Source organism: Saccostrea cucullata, unplaced genomic scaffold (genome assembly GCF_032062105.1).
Source record: "Saccostrea cucullata isolate Sc308-1 unplaced genomic scaffold, CSIRO_AGI_Scuc_v1 ctg117, whole genome shotgun sequence".
NCBI lineage: Eukaryota > Metazoa > Mollusca > Bivalvia > Ostreida > Ostreidae > Saccostrea > Saccostrea cuccullata.
Genome location: NW_026932623.1, coordinates 189,696 through 210,468, shown reverse-complemented (window position 1 = coordinate 210,468; position 20,773 = coordinate 189,696). Strand labels below are relative to the sequence as shown.

The window sequence follows — 20,773 nt, the reverse complement described above, 5'->3', positions numbered from 1 at the left end:
CTAACAAGACTATTACAACAACCAAAGCAATTGCAAAATCCAAAAGATGGGTGAACAAGGCGTACAGAATGTCTATAGCTTCAGATATACTTTTGCTAACAAGACTATTACAACAACCAAAGCATTTGCAAAATCCAAAAGATGGGTGAACAAGGCGTACAGAATGTCTATAGCTTCAGATACTAGTATATGTTTGCTAACAAAGTCATTACTACAACCAAAGCAATTGCAAAATCCAAAAGATGGATGAACAAGGCGTACAGAATGTCTATAGCTTCAGATACTAGTATATGTTTGCTAACAAGGTCATTACTACAACCAAGGCAATTTCAAAATCCTAAAGATGGGTGAACAAGGCGTACAGAATGTCTATAGCTTCAGATATATTTTTTCTTACAAGGCTATTACAACAACCAAAGCAATTGCAAAATCCAAAAGATGGGTGAACAAGGCGTACGGAATGTCTATAGCTTCAGATATACTTTTGCTAACAAGGTCATTACAACAACCAACGCAATTGCAAAATCCAAACGATGGGTGAACAAGGCGTACAGAATGTCTATAGCTTCAGATACTAGTATATGTTTGCTAACAAGGTCATTACTACAACCAAAGCAATTGCACAAGCCAAAAAATGGGTGAACAAGGCGTACAGAATGTCTATAGCTTCAGATATACTAGTACTTTTGCTAACAAGACTATTACAACAACCAAAGCAATTGCAAAATCCAAAAGATGGGTGAACAAGGCGTACAGAATGTCTATAGCTTCAGATACTAGTATATGTTTGCTAAAAAGGTCATTACTACAACCAAGGCAATTGCAAAATCCAAAAGATGGGTGAACAAGGCGTACAGAATGTCTATAGCTTCAGATATACTTTTGCTAACAAGGCTATTACAACAACCAAAGCAATTTCAAAATCCAAAATATGGGTGAACAAGGCTTACAGAATGTCTATAGCTTCAGATATACGTTTGCTAACAAGGTCATTGCAACACCCAACGCAATTGCAAAATCCAAACGATGGGTGAACAAGGCGTATAGAATGTCAATAGCTGCTTCAGATATACTTTTGCTAACAAGGCTATTACAACAACCAAAGCAATTGCAAAATCCAAAAGATGGGTGAACAAGGCGTGCAAAATGTCTATAGCTTCAGATATACTTTTGCTAACAAGGTCATTACTACAACCAAGGCAACTGCAAAATCCAAAAGATGGGTGAACAAGGTGTACAGAATGTCTACAGCTTCAGATATACTTTTGCTAACAAGGCTATTACAACAACCAAAGCAATTGCAAAATCCAAAAGATGGGTGAACAAGGCGTGCAAAATGTCTATAGCTTCAGATATACTTTTGCTAACAAGGTCATAACACCCAACGCAATTGCAAAATCCAAACGATGGGTGAACAAGGCCTACAGAATGTCTATAGCTGCTTCAGATATACTTTTGCTAACAAGGCTATTACAACAACCAAAGCAATTGCAAAATCCAAAAGATGGGTGAACAAGGCGTACAGAATGTCTATAGCTTCAGATATACTTTTGCTTACAAGGTCATAACACCCAACGCAATTGCAAAATCCAAACGATGGGTGAACAAGGCCTACAGAATGTTTATAGCTGCTTCAGATATACTTTTGCTAACAAGGCTATTACAACAACCAAAACAATTGCAAAATCCAAAAGATGGGTGAACAAGGCGTGCAAAATGTCTATAGCTTCAAATGTACGTTTGCAAATAAGGTCATTACAACAACCAAGGCAACTGCGAAATCCAAAAGATGGGTGATGAACAAGGCGTACGGAATGTCTATAGCTTCAGATATATTTTTGCTAACAAGGCTATTACAACAACCAAAGCAATTGCAAAATCCAAAAGATGGGCGAACAAGGCGTGCAGAATGTCTAAAGCTTCAGATATTTAGAAATCATTTTTGAATTAAGGATTTAGGATGAAGTTTCTGATTTGGCAGACATTCTTGCCAAATTTCAGCAACATTTCATCAACAGTTCACCAGAAGATGTGATGTGGAATGACTTCAAAAACATCTGCACCCATTCCATTAACGCACTTGTTCCATTAAAGTTCACTTCAAGCCTGAAACAATCTACCATGGTTTGATCGAAACATCCGAATTAAGACTTAGCAGAAGGAAACGACGCGCACATGGGAAGGCCTGCATAACAAACACCAAAAAGGTCTGGCGAAAATACAATACCTTGAGGCCCAGAATACCAAAAGAAAAGGGTGTAGAAAGTCGTACATCAAATTCATCAACAATATGGTAGGAGAGGAGGGTTAAATCAACAAAAGCTATACTCTTACATCAAGAGCAAGCGCCGTAACAGTTCAGGCGTCTCCCCTTTGCGGAATGAGGGTTAACTTCATTCCAGTCCAAAGAATACTGCAGAGATCTTGATCTTTTCATCCGTCTTCCATACAGAGTCATTTCATAACCTACCGAACCTTGGTCAACCAACCTACCAAGCGGTAAAAAACATCAACGTCATGGAAAAAGGTGTCCTCAAACTACTGTATAACCTGAACCCTAACAAGGCTAGTGGACCGGGGAAAATATCAGCCAGATATTTGAAAACAATGGCATCATCAGTGTCTCCTATACTTACATCATATTCCAGCATCATTTGACCAAGGGAACGTCCAAGATGATTGGAAGACAGCATATGTCATCCATTATTCAGGAAAAGAAACAAATCCAAGGTATATTTAACTGTTGTCCAGTGTCTCTTACATCTGTTTGCTGAAAGACTCTGGCGCATATATTCATAGCCATGCCACTGATCATCTCGAGAGAAATAACATCCTTTCTGACCAGTACCATGGCTTCATAAAGAGACGACCATGAGAAAGCCGGTTACAACAATCCATGATCTAGCAAGCAGCTTTGACCAACGTCAACAGGTTGACGCATTGTAACTTGACTTTAGCAAAGCCTTTGACAAAGTTCCCTACCATTGTGTAGCGATCAAACTGGAGCACTGTGGTGTGAAAGGAGAGACACTGGAATGGGTCAGACGCGTTCTGGCTGAAAGAAGCTATCAAGTAGCTGTTGATGGGGAGATGTCATCAGCTTCTATGCTTCAACAACTCAGTCTTGATACCCTGCTGTCCAGATTTATAACAGCACGAGCCACCATGATGTACATGATTGTAAATGACCTAATAGACATACCATCCAGTCATCTACATCCTACAAACAGTACACCAGAGGACATGCTTTGAGGTTTTTACAACCATTCTGCCACCTCAAATTCTAACAGGACTCCTTCCCAGCCGGAGAAGTGATCATGAATTCTTTACCATCATCCATGGTCACAGCCGATTCACTTGAGGCCTTAAGTCCCGAATCAACTCCTACTCATTTTATGAATACATGTATTGATGCTTTTATCCAGATTTTAAAGGGGCCTTCCTCGGCGTGATTTAACCTTTTATATGTGTGCGATAATGCCAAGCATTGGTGCCATGCAAAATAATGGAAGAAGAATATAAGCGATATTTGGGCAAGGATCCTACATTACATTTTCGATCCGAGTCGTGATGCTACTGATGCTTTGTATTGAGCAGGTATAACGAGTTCATAATCAAAGTGGTATTAAGAATAACCCGACAATTTGGGTGTGAAAATTTTAGTCAATAACAACACTCAATGATAGTTTTTATTTGTTTTGTTTTTTGTTTTGTTTTTTGTTTTCTTTCTTTTTTTTTTTGCAAACAAGGTCAATTATAAAATCATAGAATCTGCTTAATTCTTCTTTTGACGGGAAAATTCTAGGGAGTCTGTCACATCAACTTATTTTTCAGTATCCTACTTTGGTATAAAAATGTTCGTATTTACAAATACACTCCTGAGTATTTGAAAGACGTTAACATCATATGCACATGATTGTGGAAAATGTCTCAACATACGTAATTATATAAAACAGTATGAAAAGTACTATCAGTAATGTTGTATACACAAATATCATATTTTGCAGTACTACGTGGGAGCAATATAAAAATCTTCTTTTTGACTATCTCAGGACTAATACCAACAATCATTTTGTGAATTTGTAACAGAACAGTTTCCTTTTTTCTCTTTTAAAAACACATTCATTGTGTTCCATTGTAAAGGTACAATTCTCTATTGCTCCATACATAATTTTTTTTTCTCGCTTGACATGAATACCCTATTTCAAACTCTTTTGAACGCCCCTAATTGTAGTTCGATCAAATTAACATTTAGCATTGCAATTTGACAGAACTCTCAATTCTAAAATCCCAGATCTATTAAAACAAATATTTTAGCAATCATTGGTTCTACACGATTTATCAAATTCTCTTATAAGGAGAATCGAGCAAATTGTTTGCAAACATGTCTATATCCTGTTGGTCAATGTGAGCATTGTGGCCGGGTCGATGGTGGATATTTGATCTGTGACAGGTTCATCATTTTATCCTCCCTTCCGTCAACAGAAGACCAACAAAAGACAGCAGACGAATATAATAAAGACAGACGAGCGTTCCGGAAATGTTGATTACTAGGTCTGATTTACAGTTATGAACATTTACTAATAGCAGTCAATATTTGACTGTTTGTCAAGCGATGCGCTTCTTTCCTCTCCGCACGTGCCTCCGTTCCCACAGATTCACGAGGAAAAACGCGCCAGAAACTTGCAACTTGCGCGCACTTCCTGACAACCATCGATACAGCTCTGCCGAATCTTTTTTGTGAGATCACGCTCTGCACGTGCTTATATCTAGTGAAATTTGATTGTTGGTCATTACTATATCGGAGTTTTCTAAGACAAGGCGGTCAATAGCAGAAGATAAGACAAGACACAGAACAGTATCCGGTTCATCAGTCGCTTTACTACTTCACGATGTTCTCTACTTACTTTGATATACTACTATAAGAGAACTTCTATTGCACTATAAAAACCTTGTCATATGAGTTAAAGGGATTTCTCCAGGAAAAACTGGAATAAAATGAGGACTTTATATTGACTAGTGTTAGTATGTGAAATTATAAAATTTCTACAATTTAAATATGGAAGTGTATGAAGTACTCAGATTCACCGAAATTGTAATATGTTTTCTCGGAGTTCTTTGCAAAGGTATGTATCAATTCTTATTTAAAGATGACTTTCTGTATACATGATGATTTTGAATATTTTTAATACTAATGTAAGATAATCTTTTTCAGTCATTTTGATTTTTTTTTATTACACAGATGCTTGTAATGGATTTATCAAGATCTAAATTGCCAGATGCATATGGTCTTTGCCTGGTCTTTGTCGGAAATTGTAGTATTAATTGAACAAATTTACCAGAATAAAGTCTAGGCAGAGATCGGCAGTCGTTTTTATGTTGGTATTTAAAGTTTTATCTACCCTTTGCAATATACACTAGGTCTGGGATTTTTTGTATCAATAATTATTTGACAGTAATACAACATTAGACTCCCCTCTGTTTGTTTTAAGCCAAATATACCTTGTTTTTATTGCAATTATTACCATTTTCCATAGATAGATTCCTAATATTATCCAAGATTGATTTGATAAATTGTTAATGTCACAAGTAACGAGTCATCGATCCACTCGCTTTTGTTTATTAATGTTAAAGTCTAAGTCCTCTTTTGCAACTCTACATACAGAAGTGTATTGCTTTTATAATACCCTCGTGGTAATTATGAATTAAAGCTCCCGTGATTTAATTGGTTTCAAACATTAATTTACATCTTTCTGAAACATCATATGAAGATATTAATGTAAAGGTACGAATTTTTTTCTATTCACGAACTTATTTTTATTACTTTTTAGGAGAAAAAAAAGAACGAGTATGTACCATATGAATCTGGTTCATGTTAATTTGTTATATAACGAGACTAACTCTGGATTCTTTCACTCCAACCCTTTCCTTATTAAAGTTTGATGGTCTACCGGGACTTTTAATTGAAAAACATACAAGGCGTACGTTGCGTTTTCCTTCCTTTTCACTTAATCTTGGATCAGGTTACCACCGAGACAAAAGAGGCATCAATATACGAAATGTGCATTTGATCATCAATTTGTTTCAATTTAACAATCTCCTATCCCAAGATAAATTGCTTCTAATTTATATTCTGTTTATTTAATTAGTTATATGCAGGACAAATTTGCCTTTTTTAAGCCTAAAGTAATTTTACCAAAATTTTCCCTGGCAATCCTAAGTTCAGGGAACAATATTGCTCTAAGCAGACTCGATTGGTCCATTGGTCACTTAATGGTTAGATAGCAGACCAACACAAGCATATCTTGATTTGGAGACAGGCGGGTTCTGTCATTGAGTCATCTCTAAGATAACATAGTAATAAGTTTTGGTCAATGGATTGCGATTACCAATCGGAACGCTTTGGTTTGTCCGCTGGACTTGATGAAGATGTTCCTTCCCAGCAATTGTTCGGCCTCTGTGGTCAATGTTCCTTAGCTATGACCGGTGATTTGTTTATGTGAAGAGAAGGGATTCATTCGCACGGTCTTCCAACTATATAGATTTTTATTTACTTATAATGGTATATAAATTAAGCTAGTTACGATTCTTATTGCAGAAATTTACGAATAAACTAGCAATGGTCTCAATCTATACTCGTCATAATTACTTTATTATGGCTGTTTTTTTTTTAAAGACGTACACATTTCTGCATAGATTTAGAGATTTTAGAGGCACTTCTTAAGTGTGGTGCTTTTATCAAGTTCAATTTAAAAAAAAAAATACGAATGAATATTTTTCTAAAACTCTTAAAATTAGTATTATTTTATTATAAAAGGTCTAGAAATGAAACGAAAAATAAGTCTTTTCAAAAAACTTTTTATTTCATGCTTCTCAAGTTCTTTCAAATCTTGGGATGGTCTGGTTAAATGTTGATTTTTGAACCCCAAAAAGTATAAAAATGAATACTTTTTTGGAGAAATTTAGTTTCCTTCATCTAGTCTTAAATACCAATACTTCTTATATCATGAAATGAAACTAGAAGTGATATGTGATGTCTTTCAATGATCGCACATACTTTTGTACTATGTTATTTGTAACAATTTTACGGTAGAACTAAACCAAAGCTAATGAAAAAAAAAACATACAATTTTCTTGGAATGCCTGGAATTTAATTTTTTTTTTTTATATCCGAGGATATATATGTTGAGCAATTTTCAATTAGAAAATGCTTATCGAGCGCTTTTTCGCGTTTCTTGGAAAAATGTGAAAATTTTGATAATTTTTCCAATATAAAATAATTAACTATCGTGATGAACTTTAAAGAATATCATATTGTTTTTGAAGGAATAGTTTTTTATATTAATTTATCACGAATGTTTTTACCAGTGAACATTTGAAACCACCACGCAATCCTAACTTTTACACAGTAGGCAAATTATACACGCCAGAAAAACTGGACCAAAGCGACTCGAATTATGTGGCCAATTTTACACAATTTGGGGACAAGCCAGGTTGAATGATAAAAATAACCACTAGCACTCAAAATTTGAAATTATAAATAATTCACAGTCATTGGAAATGAGCTTCAGTATACACATGCCTAATTTGTCAATTGTGGCATTATCACACATTTATAGTTCTGGCTCCCGAATATTTTATGTAGAAACCTACCTACTGGGCCAATTTACGGGGCATGAATTTTTAAACAATTTCTGAATAAAATTCGGTAAATTATGTTTCACCGGACGTTATGCCAAAACTTCATCATATGACGACTTTCTACTTTTTTGATGAAAAGTTTTTGGTGGAGAGTAAACGTAGTTTATAATTTTTTTTCATATATAATGACATGATTAGGAAATGCAATTAACCTTCTTATGAATTTTATTGATTTCTTTCATTCTTTTGAATTTTAGGTGAAATCTTCGGTGTATCATTATTTCCCCGAAATACAACTTTTATATTCTTTGGTCAACGAAACACAAAAATCAGCAATTAAATCGATTTTTTGCTTTTTAAAAATAAAATATAAAGGTAAAAACAATAATAGCTGTAGTGTATCCGTTTTGCGCCGCCATTTCTGTCTTGGAGGTAGCCGAGATAATTTGCGAGGTGCTAGGAACTAGTAATCGACTAGAGCGTTTAAGAGAGATGTTTTTTCACGATTAGTTTTCAATTCCGTCGTTTTTACTTTCACCAATTTCCGAACCAGCACAAACTGTCAATTATGTGATTAATTTGACGGCTCTCCGAACATAAGTTCTATTGTCCATCAATTATCATTTTGTCAGCCTCATTTTGAGTCTTTATCACCAACCGAACCCTTTTTCACCCTAGATTTTTTATTCATGCTATTTCCCTTTTAGAAGATACTCAATCATATTTGCAAACGATTTTTAAAATATTTGATATTGTTCCACATTAAATATCCGAGATTTTTCAATAATTGCAAAATCTTTTCAAGCAAATACATTTCAGTAACATCCTATTGCAAATCGTTTGTAAGTAAATATAACCATTGACACCACCACTTGATAAATCGTTATAGAGGTGAGAATTGTAACTGGTGGCGGTGAAACGTTCATTCAGTCATGACTGAAATTTTATGAAAAGCAAATAGGTAATAATGATTACTTTTTCTTTATGGCTAGTTTTGGATTCCTTCGGATGGGTGACATTTATGTCTTACTGAGCTACAAACAATGCCTGCCATGAAGATATAATCACTTTGCTTTAAGGTCCCGAGAGAATCTCGTTTGACATTGGATTTTATTAACAAATGAACATCGCCGATTCTTTTAACAGTGACTCTGTCTTTTTGTTCTGATGGTGAAAGAAAAATTAAGAAATTTGCGAGGTGTGAAAATAATTGTGTTCACATCTTCTTCAATTATCAAGTTTTACAGTCTCTTACTGGAGGCGCCATAGTGCACAAGTTCTACTGTAGAAAAGATTGGACAATGGGGCTTCTTGTAGTTACTTATTGTTGCACCCAAGCGCGTGGTTAATCCACTAATTTGCACAAAACACGTCACGTACCACCAAGAAATCGATCCAAATCCAATAGATATTTTTTTCTTGGAACTCCATGTGAAGAGATTGAAAATATTCGATTTTTTGTCCCTTAATTTTGTTAACATTTTAATTATCTTGATGGCATGCAAATGGGAAAATGTTTACACCAATTAAGAAGCGATTTCTCCCGGCCGTCGATGTAGTTAGTGAGAAAGAAGTCTTTTTCTGTTTATTATTTTGTCTGACAATCTGATTCTAAAACAAGTTTGGAAGCCACATAACCACATTATTGTGTATTTGTAGAGAGAGATAAGATTGAACTTTATAAATAAACAATGACTTCCCAAACTGATTGAGAATATTTTCGGATCTCTTCTTTATAATGATAAATTTTAGTCTATTATATATTTCTTGTACCTTCAAAAAGACAAATAATCGTTAAAAAAAATTCCATAAAGACAAGCTTCAGTTAATCTTTGAATGTTAGAAGATGTTTAGTAACATTTTATCTCCAAAATATGATTATTATTTTAAAGCATCCACTGAGCAGTTTATCTTTTGCGTAAGTTTTTGTTGGATGAGAATGGACAGCAGTGGGAATGTCTGTCCACACTTTTATCCATTCTGCAGCAGATGATTGGCCTCTTCTCAGCTGTACAGAACACAATATGACAACTCTGTCAGTATCCATTATTCATCATAAAAAATCAGAAATATTGACATATGTTAGTCCTATTTCAGGCTTCATTGCGCGGGAATCCACAACACGAATCTATGATATTAAAGGTACTTTAATCCTGGCACCTGCAGCAGCGCAAAGCATGCGGCGTCCTTCAAAATGCACCAGTAAAACTTTGGCGCCAATATCTAAATATTTATAATTCCTTGAATGCGCATGCGTTAGATTGAAGAAAATATGTGCACACAGAGCTTTTTCATGGCACACATTAGTAAACTGTTGCACACACATATACTTTTTCTCGGGGCACTTTTTTTTCTCTTTTTAGTCATTCTTCCTTAGATTGAATAAAAAGAAGGTTGAAAGTATTTGAAGTTTTATTTATTGCATTATCTCGTATATTTGTATTACGTACTGTATTTACATCTACGTGCTAAAATGCATTTCGAAGATTTACAGCATTGAAACGTTGTTTCTCGTGAGTCCATTATCACATTGCCTACCTCTTGGCCTACTATTTATTACAAGGTTTTGATTTTTTGTGGAGGCCCATGACCCGTGTTCTACAGGTATTTCGTCATATATTGGGAAAAGTAACATGTAAAATGGGGAGCAGAAGGTGATTATAGACAAATAAAATGCAATTTGAATATGAATGCTATGTCATGTCTTTTTGATAAACAACATGCTTAGTGTTTAAAAATCTTTAATCTAGAAATACTAATATTTCTGAGCAACGAGATTTCAATGAAACAAGTCTAATGTTCGTTTTAAATTCACGTACAGGTATTTTTTTTAAATACATGTATATGTACTGTGTATCTCATTGCTTTTCCTCGATGTTTGAATGTTTCGATCTCTTTATTCAAAATTCAAATATTTCTTGCCTTTTAACATAGAGTGGTCATTAAATGCCAAATTATACCGTGTTCCTTGAAAAAGAATAAACCATAAAGTTTCTATCGTTTGTAATTTGTGATGAGTATAAAGAAACATAGTCTAATGATGTCAAAATGGCGCTTTTTGTGTGCAGCGTTTTCCGCTGAATACGTACAAAATCTGTAAAATGAACAATCCTTTCTAATAACTTGATAAGAATGAAAATCTTTTAAGTATAGGAATAAATTTTAAAACAAAGATGTTAACTTGAATTTTTCCTAAAACTCTAGGCTATATTATTTTGATTCATGTTTGCTTCTGAACTTTAGAGTTGGTTAAGTACTGATTGTTCGTAGAAAACCGTTATGAATACCCTTCCAAGTTACATATGCTGACTGCAAAAATAAGTCTAAAGTACGAATTGCATGCGTAAAGTTCGTAAATAATTATATAATTTGATATCCGACTTCTGCAACTATTCCGCCATTTTCTATACCAACCCATTGATTTCCCCGAGTTTGCTTTGATACCTAAGCTAAGCATCCTTTATGACTCACGATGTATAACACAATATAAGAAAACAGAAACAAAAGGCCGCACGCTTTCTTAGTCTACTTATTAGGAAATGACCTCGCAGAAAAATGGACGTGCACCATTCATTCTATTTACTGTCGTGTCTAATGTTTTATTCACGAAATCCTGGATGACATTTTCTCTTATATTTGACCATAAACTGACTAATGTACCCCTACAGACCGCTTCTTGGAGAGGATTCTTATAGTTTTGACATTAATTTTCTTCTGGCGTGCTTCACACGATGCCTCTAATTTGTCTGATTTAGAATTGTTATTTAAGACTACTTGACTGCCTCTGCGAAGAATTAAGCAACGTAAATCATATTTGTTCTTTTTGTTTATGTCTATATAATCCAAGTGATGAAAATTTACTTAGCGTGCAAATGTCGCACTCCGACTTCGCGGATTTTTTTTTCTGAGAATTTAGACACAACCGGGTTCTTAGAAAAAGGTTACAAAGGGAACATTATATAAACAAATTATTAAAATGAATTTTATTCCCTCTTACAAAAAATAGGGTTCATTCTACCTATTCCCACTTTTTGAAAATCGGGTAGAAAAAGGTAAAATTTCATGTGGGAGTAGGTGGAATTTTTGTGAAAACAAATAATTAGGCGAATAAACATATCATGACTGTGAAAACAGTAATTATTAAACCACTGTTGGAATAGAGGACAGGTAAATTTGCTACTTTAAATTAAAAAATCTGACTTTTTACTTCTATTTCAATGAGAAATTAGACTTTTTCAAATAAAAATAGCAAATAAATTACTAAGTATTAAGGCAGTTGAATCTTAAGGCTCAGTAAAAAGAGTTCACGGTGAACTGTTTTCATTTATCATTCCTGATCTTATTACCTCAAGCAAATATTCAATCACCGATGAATTTTACATAAGACTTTTATTGATCTTTAAATTGAAATCTGGATTTAAATAACTATTAAAAAAAAAATTAAAGAAAAATTCATAATAAATTTACACATACATACATGTAAGTATATATTTCAATGAATTTAAGTATATTTTTTAGTATATTTTTCTGTTAAACTATTTATTTCATATTTAACTCCAGTTATTTATATGATTTTTTTTCATATATATTTATTTTTTTTTCAAATTAAATAAATATTTATATGCATTTTTTTTTTTCAAATAAAATACATTTTTTTTTAGATAAATATATTTATTTTCTGTCTTAAAATGTACAAAATACCGGTAAAATACAGGCAAATCTAAGATGGGATGTAATTATTCTAATTACTGTAAAAACAAATTAACTAATCAAAACATCTATTGTTATTTGCAAGTGGGAATAGGTGGAATTGAGATTTTTAAAAAGTGGGAATAGCTAGAAGACACCAAAAATAGAACTAATTTTATAAGGAAAACAAGATGTGTTTGTGAAACGCTATGCACCCGGCAACAACAAAGTTCGAAAAAGCCATCTTAGCATATAGGTCAAGCTCACAAGGTCATTGACCTTGGTGTCATTTGAAAGAACTTAATTAGTGGAGAGTGAATTATGCATTCTAAATGTTAAGTCTCTATCTCTTATAGTTAAAAGTTATGGTGAAGTTCAAAAAGGCTATTTTTTGCATATAGGCCACATTCAAGGTCACAAAGTCATTGACCTTAGTGACATTTGAAAGAACTTAATTAGTGGAGTACCCGGTATGCATATTAAATATGAAGTCTCTATCTCATATGGTTCAAAAGTTATCACAAAGGTTTGAAAAAGCCTTTTAGCATATATGTCACAGTCAAAGTCAAAAGGTCACTGGTGTAAAACAACAGCAGGAAGCAGCTTTAGATGACAAGTTCTGTTTACGATAAAGTTTGAGATTTTCAAAAATCTTGAAACGGTTAATGTAAAATACATGTAATTTGTTTCTTTTATTCAAATTCCATATGTAGCTGGGATATTGCCATTAACCTCCTTTTCTTCTGCTATCCAAATTTTGCATTTACTGCCACTTGATAAATTCAAAATTCATATCACGGTTGAAGTCCAGATACGTTACTGTTGCATAAATATATGTGTGATAACATTATACTTCTTTTGGAAAAAAAACTTTCATAACAATATACATATTGTGTTCACTTGATAAATCATCTGTTTCTTAATTACAGATTAAATACCCTGTAACTTTTTTTTTCACTACTCTCCACTGTACTTTTTAAGAGTAGTTCATTTTTAATGGTTTGATGTGAATCACAGATGCTGTATCTTAATCTCGAGTCCATCTGAATGAATTAGTATGTTAATGATTCTACAAGATATCCACAAGATAATCACAGTTTGCGTTTTACATAAAGCTGAATAATCCCATACTTGTTCATTCTGCATTAACAATTTGTTTTGAATAAGAGACATTTCCGTGAAGTGAATGTTAAAGCCTGTCGGATGATATTCCCCTGATACAGAATCTCCATTGATATGGAAGAAGTTTCTCTAGTTTAAATTCAAAGGAATTCTCGTGAGAACCAGGCAACCTAATGACTATTTGACTTTTTTTATTCAGAAGGCGCTGTGACATGACACAAAAAGTGTTTGCAATATTCCATGCGGCACCACTGACTTTCTCCATCTCCATTGCAAATATGATGAATTCTAAAATCGGAGCATTTTGGTTTCAGTGAAGACGATACGTGTTGCTTCTATTCTAATTCAAAAATTTTATTTTTCAAGAGATTTGGTAAAATGACAATTATAAATGTTATATTGTTAGGAAACACGCCGACTTAATTACTTTCAACATGACTGGATTCCCTGAGAGAGACGCCATATTGTGAAAGCCAATCCTCGTCAATATAAAAGATGTGAACTTTAAAAAAAAACGTAATTCTAGTAATTTACACCTTAACGACAATTTTCAAAACATTATTTGTGCAATTAAGTTTTCTTCTTAGAAATAGATTATGGTAAAACAAAATAAATTTAATTTCAAAATGAAAAAAAAATGTACAACAGTTACAGATTAGTATTTCAGTAATAAGAAAGATACATCACTGGATGCAAAATGGTATTTTTTTATGGCTTGATATTTAGTCCACTTTAACCTTGTTATATCTTTTGATGTAATTCTTCATCACTAGGTCTTCATAACCAGTTTATCTGGAGGCGCAGCAATCACTCGCCATTATGTCTTTCCCATCTGACATCTGCCTCTCTGTGACGCTTGCGGGCGTCTTTAAAGCGTTTGATTCCCTGAAGGTCGATAACAAGTTATGGAACAACCATAAATGATCAGAGTAGTGTTGTCTGGATATTATCATCAATCCACGCGAGTATCTTTGGACTTTTCCTCTAGTTTTGTGTCAGTTTTATTTCATTAAGAACGATCAAGGTTCTCCAGTAAAAACACCTTTTTAGTGATCGTTGGCATTGTTGGCTTTTGACCGGATATTTGGAACTATCTCAATTTGTACTTGCTGCTTTTCCTTCTAGATAAGGAAAATAATGAAACAAATAATTATTCTCACTGGAGTAGATACATTCATATATTACTAAATAATGAAATTTAGTTCCTAAAGCATGCTTTACGTACATCGTTCCCAATACCAGAGTGTACTTAATTTTTCATTCTTTATGTTGAAGAAATCATCTCTACATTTATAGTAAAAGAAATTTCTGTTTTTATGTCCCCGTAATCGAAGAGTTTTCGCCCTGTCCATCCGTCTGCCTGTTTGTCGGAAAAACTTGACCATTGCTCGTAATTTTTGATTACAGCTGTAGTTGGAACTATGGTTTTCATATTTCACGTGTACTTTTAGTGACAAGAACTTTTTGGGGTACCAGCATATTTTATCGTTTGACCTTGGAGTTGCACCCACTTTTGCAAGAATTCACCCAGATTTAACCTTGGCCATAGCTTTTGAACAGTTGGTTCTGGGATTTTCATACTTCACTTATGTATTTACTATGACAAGACATTTCCATTGATATAAATATTTTTGACCTTTTCCTTTTGATTTTGAAAAAATCAAAATTTTGAACACCTAGTACTAGAGTCTTCATATTTCACATAGGCCTCAAACACACTGCTCAACGCGTTATCGGCAACTCGGTTGTTATCGGACACTCGGTTCAAGAAAAGCAATGTTTAGAAAATGTGGGTAATTTTAAATTTCATATTTCAACGATAAATATGTAGTTCAGGAAACAAAGTTTGTGGTCTATGACAGATAATCCATTATACTTTCAGCAGCAGAAAGCACAAACCAAATCGCTATTTTGCAAAAGATCTACAACTCTTTCAAATTTTATTTTACAAAAATTTCGGAATATGTCATCACATTTTAACTTCTGTAGAATTCAAAATTAGTTTATTCTATCAAACAAACTAGTTTATTTATTCTATGGACAATCGGATACCTTTAGATCAGCAGACTGAGATTAAAAATCCAAAGTAAGGGTTAGTAATCAGTCTTTTAAAATGTCTCGTTAGTTGAAAACATGTTATCGTCAACTCGGTTGATGTTGTCAGATACTTCGGTTTTAGACGGGTGTATGTTATCGGAAACTCAGGTTAAAAAGTTTCCCTTAGCTTCATAAATAGATTGGAAAAAGTCCATTATAATCTGCCAATCCTTGAAAATACCAAACGTAAAAGTTTGTATTGATGTAAATGTATATAAATAAGACTTATAATTATAAATTATAATAGACCTACTCATCTGTTCAATCATTTTTCTTGTTTTCCATTCAAGATAACCTCTTGGAAACAGCTTCAGGCGGTTTCAGATGTAAATATATTATATTTAATTATAATCATAACAATTTTGCTTTAGACTTCCGATATACTGTATTACGTTATCTTTTTTTTTCAAAAAACAAAACAAAACAAAAAAACAAGTTCAATTTCTCCCATGATTCCCGGGGAACTAATTTTTTGTCCAGTAATGTCAATTTATTATCACGTCACAGTTACACATATAGCAGGTGTGGCTTAAGTAGGGGTGCCCTGCATATGAAACAAGTGCCTGTGATTGAAAAGTCAGGACTTGCTCCACAGAAGAATGTTAACATATTTTTTAGAAGCATAAAATAGAATCATCCAGTTTATATGACTTTTTTAAATACTTGATCATGTGATCTTGTGTCAATTAGACAGCTGTCAACATTAAAGAAAAATAATAATTCTTAATTCTCTTTTAATACAATGTAATTTGGATCTGTATAGATTAAAGAGACTAATATTCTTTAACAAAAAGCATGGCCCAGAAAAAAATTTAAAAAATAATATAATGAAGGGAGCTGACTGGAATTTTATTGTGTTAGAAACACTTTAATTTTAAAAATATATATATATAACTCACTTTCCAACCGTTAAAATACCTACTAGTATTTAGGTGGAAGGGGTGCTGGTTGATTCACTTCTGATCAGTTCCTGGTATGTTTAACTTTTTCAATAAATATTTATTTGCGTTTTCAATTACAATGGGGGGGGGGGGGTACCAGAGATTTTTTGCTTCAGTATAAACATCCATAGCAGGCGCGGATCCAGAAATTTTTTCCCGGGGGGGTCCACCCCAGTCAAAAAAAAAATCCAATCCCAGAAATTTCTTGAAAAGCAAAAAAAAAAAAAAAAAAAAACCTAAACTCGCCCAAACGTCAAAAACCTATTTCAGAAATGCCTCAAATCTTTCACTTTTCATACCCATTTCACATATTCGCAATGCAAAATTTTTTCTTGTTTTACCATTTTTTAACCTGGTAAATTCAGGGGGGGTCCCCCCCTCCCGCGCATGCATAGCAATGCAAAATCCACGTCAGCATCCCCTTCTATCCGAGCATTAGCTCTATCTACACATCGCATTTGGTCAACAATAACAAAGAGCACACTGCGGGATGTGATGACCGGTCATCAGGGGGTTCTTATTCCTTTTTGGTACGTTAAACAACCTCCGATGTTTGAGAGATCCGTGTTGTAATTTTTTAAAGTCAGCCTCTTTTCTCCTCAAAATTTAGAATTCTAAGTCATATAATTTGGTCTAACTACCTATTTAGAAATTCATTTAACCACCATTGAGTTTAAATTCTTTAATTGCTTGACATGTATACTGAGTATACGAAACTTAAAAATGCATTCGTGTTCGAAAGGTTGTGAGTTTGAATCTCGGCGACGACTGGTCTAAGTCGATAAAAAATGGGTAGCAACTGTTCCTTCGCCATTAGCTCAGCACCTTGATTAACTGTATGCTGTTTAAAGCCCTCTTGAGAATTTTCCAGTCATATGGAGACACCATCACTTGCCAGCGGAGAGCTACAAAATTTGTTATTTACTCGGCACTGAGGGCCATTGAGCAGTGAGGGATCTTTTTTGTGCTAGCACCTACTGCGACGTCCCACTGTGGGATACGAACACGCAACATAAGGATCGACGAACCACTGCGTCACGCGGGCGACCTCGGTACCTTGAAATGAAATTTAAAACATACCATATTTTCGAACAGGTCAACATCATGCAGATTTCAGTGAAAATGCCAAAAACACTAATTTTTAAAAGAGAAATATTCTTAAAAGAGGCAAATTATAGCCAAAAATTAAAATTGCGTGCCAGCCATTTTAAATATTTAGATTTCATACGGATTTCTGTTGTTTCTTTGCGTTTTTCTCTAATCTATGACAACCGTTGTTTCCGATAACCAAAACCGAGTTATCCGATAACAAAGTGCATTATTCAACCGTATTTCCGATAACACCTGGAAAGTTAGAATTGGGCAATTTTTGCCCTTTAATTACAAATTCTCAAGATTTTGATGAAGTCATCTTGTGGACAATCATTAACGCTAGGTAAAAATAAGGATTTTGAAGAAAAAAGCTATTTACAGCAATGCCAATCGGAGAAAAACTTGCAAAATATAACAAATTTGATTTAAAAGCCTTCTAAAGGCTAACAAATGCTATACTAATACGTGCCAAGGCTTTATTTTGTATCCGTATTCATTTTAGTTTACAAGAAGCACAAGGAACATTGTCTGTTTCTTTTTTAACAGAGTTTATTTAAAATAATTTACTAACATGTCAAAAATTGTTATCAACCGAGTATCCGATAACAACCGAGTAGCCGATAACGCGTTGAGCAGTGTGTCAAAGGTCTTGAAGTTTATAGTTGACGTTAAACGTATAATTAATCTCAGCCAGCCTTAAGATTGCTGAACAAGAGTACCCTTGTCTACATAAACAAATGAAGCCAAATCTTAAATGTGAAATTAATCCTTTAAACATAAAAACACTCTTTTAAAATACACGACTATTTGTGGTTGATAGGGAAGGGACTTAGTTGAAACGGAATTGAACTTTGTGGGTTTTTCTTGGTCTTCTTAATTCTTTCGGTACCTTCATTTACTAGTACATTTATTTGAAACTGTGAAGCAGGTAAATAACTGTAATACCCAATTGGTGAGTTGAATTAAATATTGTTTAAAATGTTTTTGAATTTTCTGTTTACTAGATATAATGGCAGTAGAGCCTAGCTTTGATGTGCCTATCGTCAACATCACCGTGGTTGCTGGTAAAACAGCGGTCCTTCCTTGTTCCATTGAGTCGTTAGGTGAATTTAAGGTGGGTTTTCTCATCACTACACCACGGACTAAAGTATTAATTCTTCTGCAGGATTTTTGACGACTAATTATTGCAGCATTTTTAACCCTGTACTTTAATACATATACGTGTATTCTTATGTCTTGTAATATTCATGTGTTTTAAGTTACATGTATTTGTTTATTAATTTATCTAAATGATGATCATCAAGTTCTAATAACTTTGATTCAAAGAGAAAAATCAAGTTTTAGTTTAATTTTCTAAGTGTGGGCTGTCGAGGGTTTAGAACAACTTTCTGTCCATCTATTGCTTTCTGTATTACAGACTCACCTTAAGGAGAAGAATGTTGCAGGAATTCATTTACAATATAGCATTTCATTATATAAATTGACTAAAGCGAAAGTAATACGTCAATTAGTGAAATAGTTTCCTGGCACAAGCTTTCTTGGGGGAATGTTTCTCTTGAAAATGATACTTCTAGTTAAAAAGTTACAAAGTCGTGCATTTTAATACATGGCTTGTATTTCAGTTTTCAACCCACCACGAAATGTCAAATTATATGTCGACAATTTGAAATTAACTGTAAAGTAACAGTGTAATTGATACAATATTGAGTTATTATTCTCTAAAATTCAGGATAAAAGCGTCAAGAAAATAGCACACAATGGCAAATTCAGTGTAATCATGACAATATGCGAGACTATCATTATTCTGTATCAAATGTTTAAATTGAAAACTGCATTTACAGTATACATAATTTGTCTACATTCTAGTGCACAGCTAATGTTTGGTAAAAATAACCCTCAAGTGCTTGTATATTCAATATATGAATTCGCAGTAATGAATTATGGAGCTAACAAATTGCTTTGTGTACTAATACAGTGTATATTTTCATCCCAAAAACTTAAGTAATGTTTTTTGGTTGTATTTTAATGTTTTTTTTTCAATTGCTAAAATTATTTATAAATGTTATAGAAATTTATGCCTAGAAAAATGACATTGAGGAGAGTGTTGTTAGAGGGTAAGTACATGTGTATGTAGTAAATCGGTAAACAACGAAAATAAACGATCTGAAACAAAACGAAGTGTTACTGTAAAGTGTTAGTATAAATTAGACATGAACAGGGAATTATTCACAAGGTATTACTTTAATCAGTTGAGGATTTGAAATTTAAGGGTATGAAAGATTAGTACCTCAAATATCTTTATTTAAGGCCAGGTGATACAAACAAACTTTAGACAAAAATCTTGAGAAAAGCTTTTAAGTCATATTTATAAATGTAAAATAAATAAGTTTAACTGAGTAGATTTTGATTTTTTCACTCAAAGTTTCACAAAGATGTGATTTAAATTATCAGGGAACTTGTAAAGATTTATAAGGATGGTTGCAGAAAGATAGATTTTTGAATATCATACAAAGTTTACAATTACATGTAAGTAATTTGATATTTGCATCATTTACAAACGAAATAGGTCCAAAACTATATACCAATCCAGACATCATTTTTTTGTATCATCTGTCCTTTATTTTGTCTGTGTAAGCTATTGAGATAAAGTTTTAATGCTATGGTATGTAATCTTTCTTTTAAAATCCAGAATCCACCCTACAAAGGGCCTTGCAACAATTATCTCTTAGTGGTCACATTTAAGATATTGGTCTTGTCGGCTGAAAGAACATGATCGGCCGATACAGTATCGGGCGACACTGAGCAGTCAAATTAATTCCTAGGGACACCGATAAATTGGATAAATAACACCAAAAAAAATCTTTTTTCTTTAGAATTCAGCAATATTTGTTCATAGATCTATATTCAGATAGGTGACGTGAGTAATGTTTGCAAGGCAAAGTGGCAGAATCTTATAAAATTGTGACTCAATGTTGAACATGTGTGCAAAATTTTGTATGGCATTGCATAAAAACGACAAATGGTGCATATCTAAGCAGCAGAGAATACTTAAGATTTCTTTATATCTTACGGATTAATTATTCATGCTTTTTATATCAATCCATGCATCAAAATTTTGTGTGTTGCATATCCTTACTAGCTAATCGTGAGATAAAGTTTGATTTTAATGCTTTTAAACACCCTTATTGTCC

At 33.5% G+C, this 20,773-nt stretch overlaps 1 protein-coding gene across 8 annotated transcripts in view; it reads left to right on the top strand.

Annotated features, from left to right (window-relative positions):
• Window positions 1-20,773, top strand: part of LOC134235640 (opioid-binding protein/cell adhesion molecule homolog) — a 52,856-nt gene that overhangs the window by 17,636 nt on the left and 14,447 nt on the right. For 6 of the 8 annotated variants that reach the window (XM_062717773.1, XM_062717770.1, XM_062717776.1 and 3 more), the window contains exons 1-3: window positions 4,419-5,126; window positions 9,739-9,783; window positions 18,587-18,696. In XM_062717773.1, coding sequence (XP_062573757.1) covers window positions 5,060-5,126; window positions 9,739-9,783; window positions 18,587-18,696 — 222 coding nt within the window. In that variant the 5' untranslated portion in view covers window positions 4,419-5,059. Of the gene's footprint in view, window positions 1-4,418; window positions 5,127-9,738; window positions 9,784-18,586; window positions 18,697-20,773 lie in introns of those variants that run through there. The other 2 variants (XM_062717771.1, XM_062717775.1) reach the window with 2 other exon arrangements.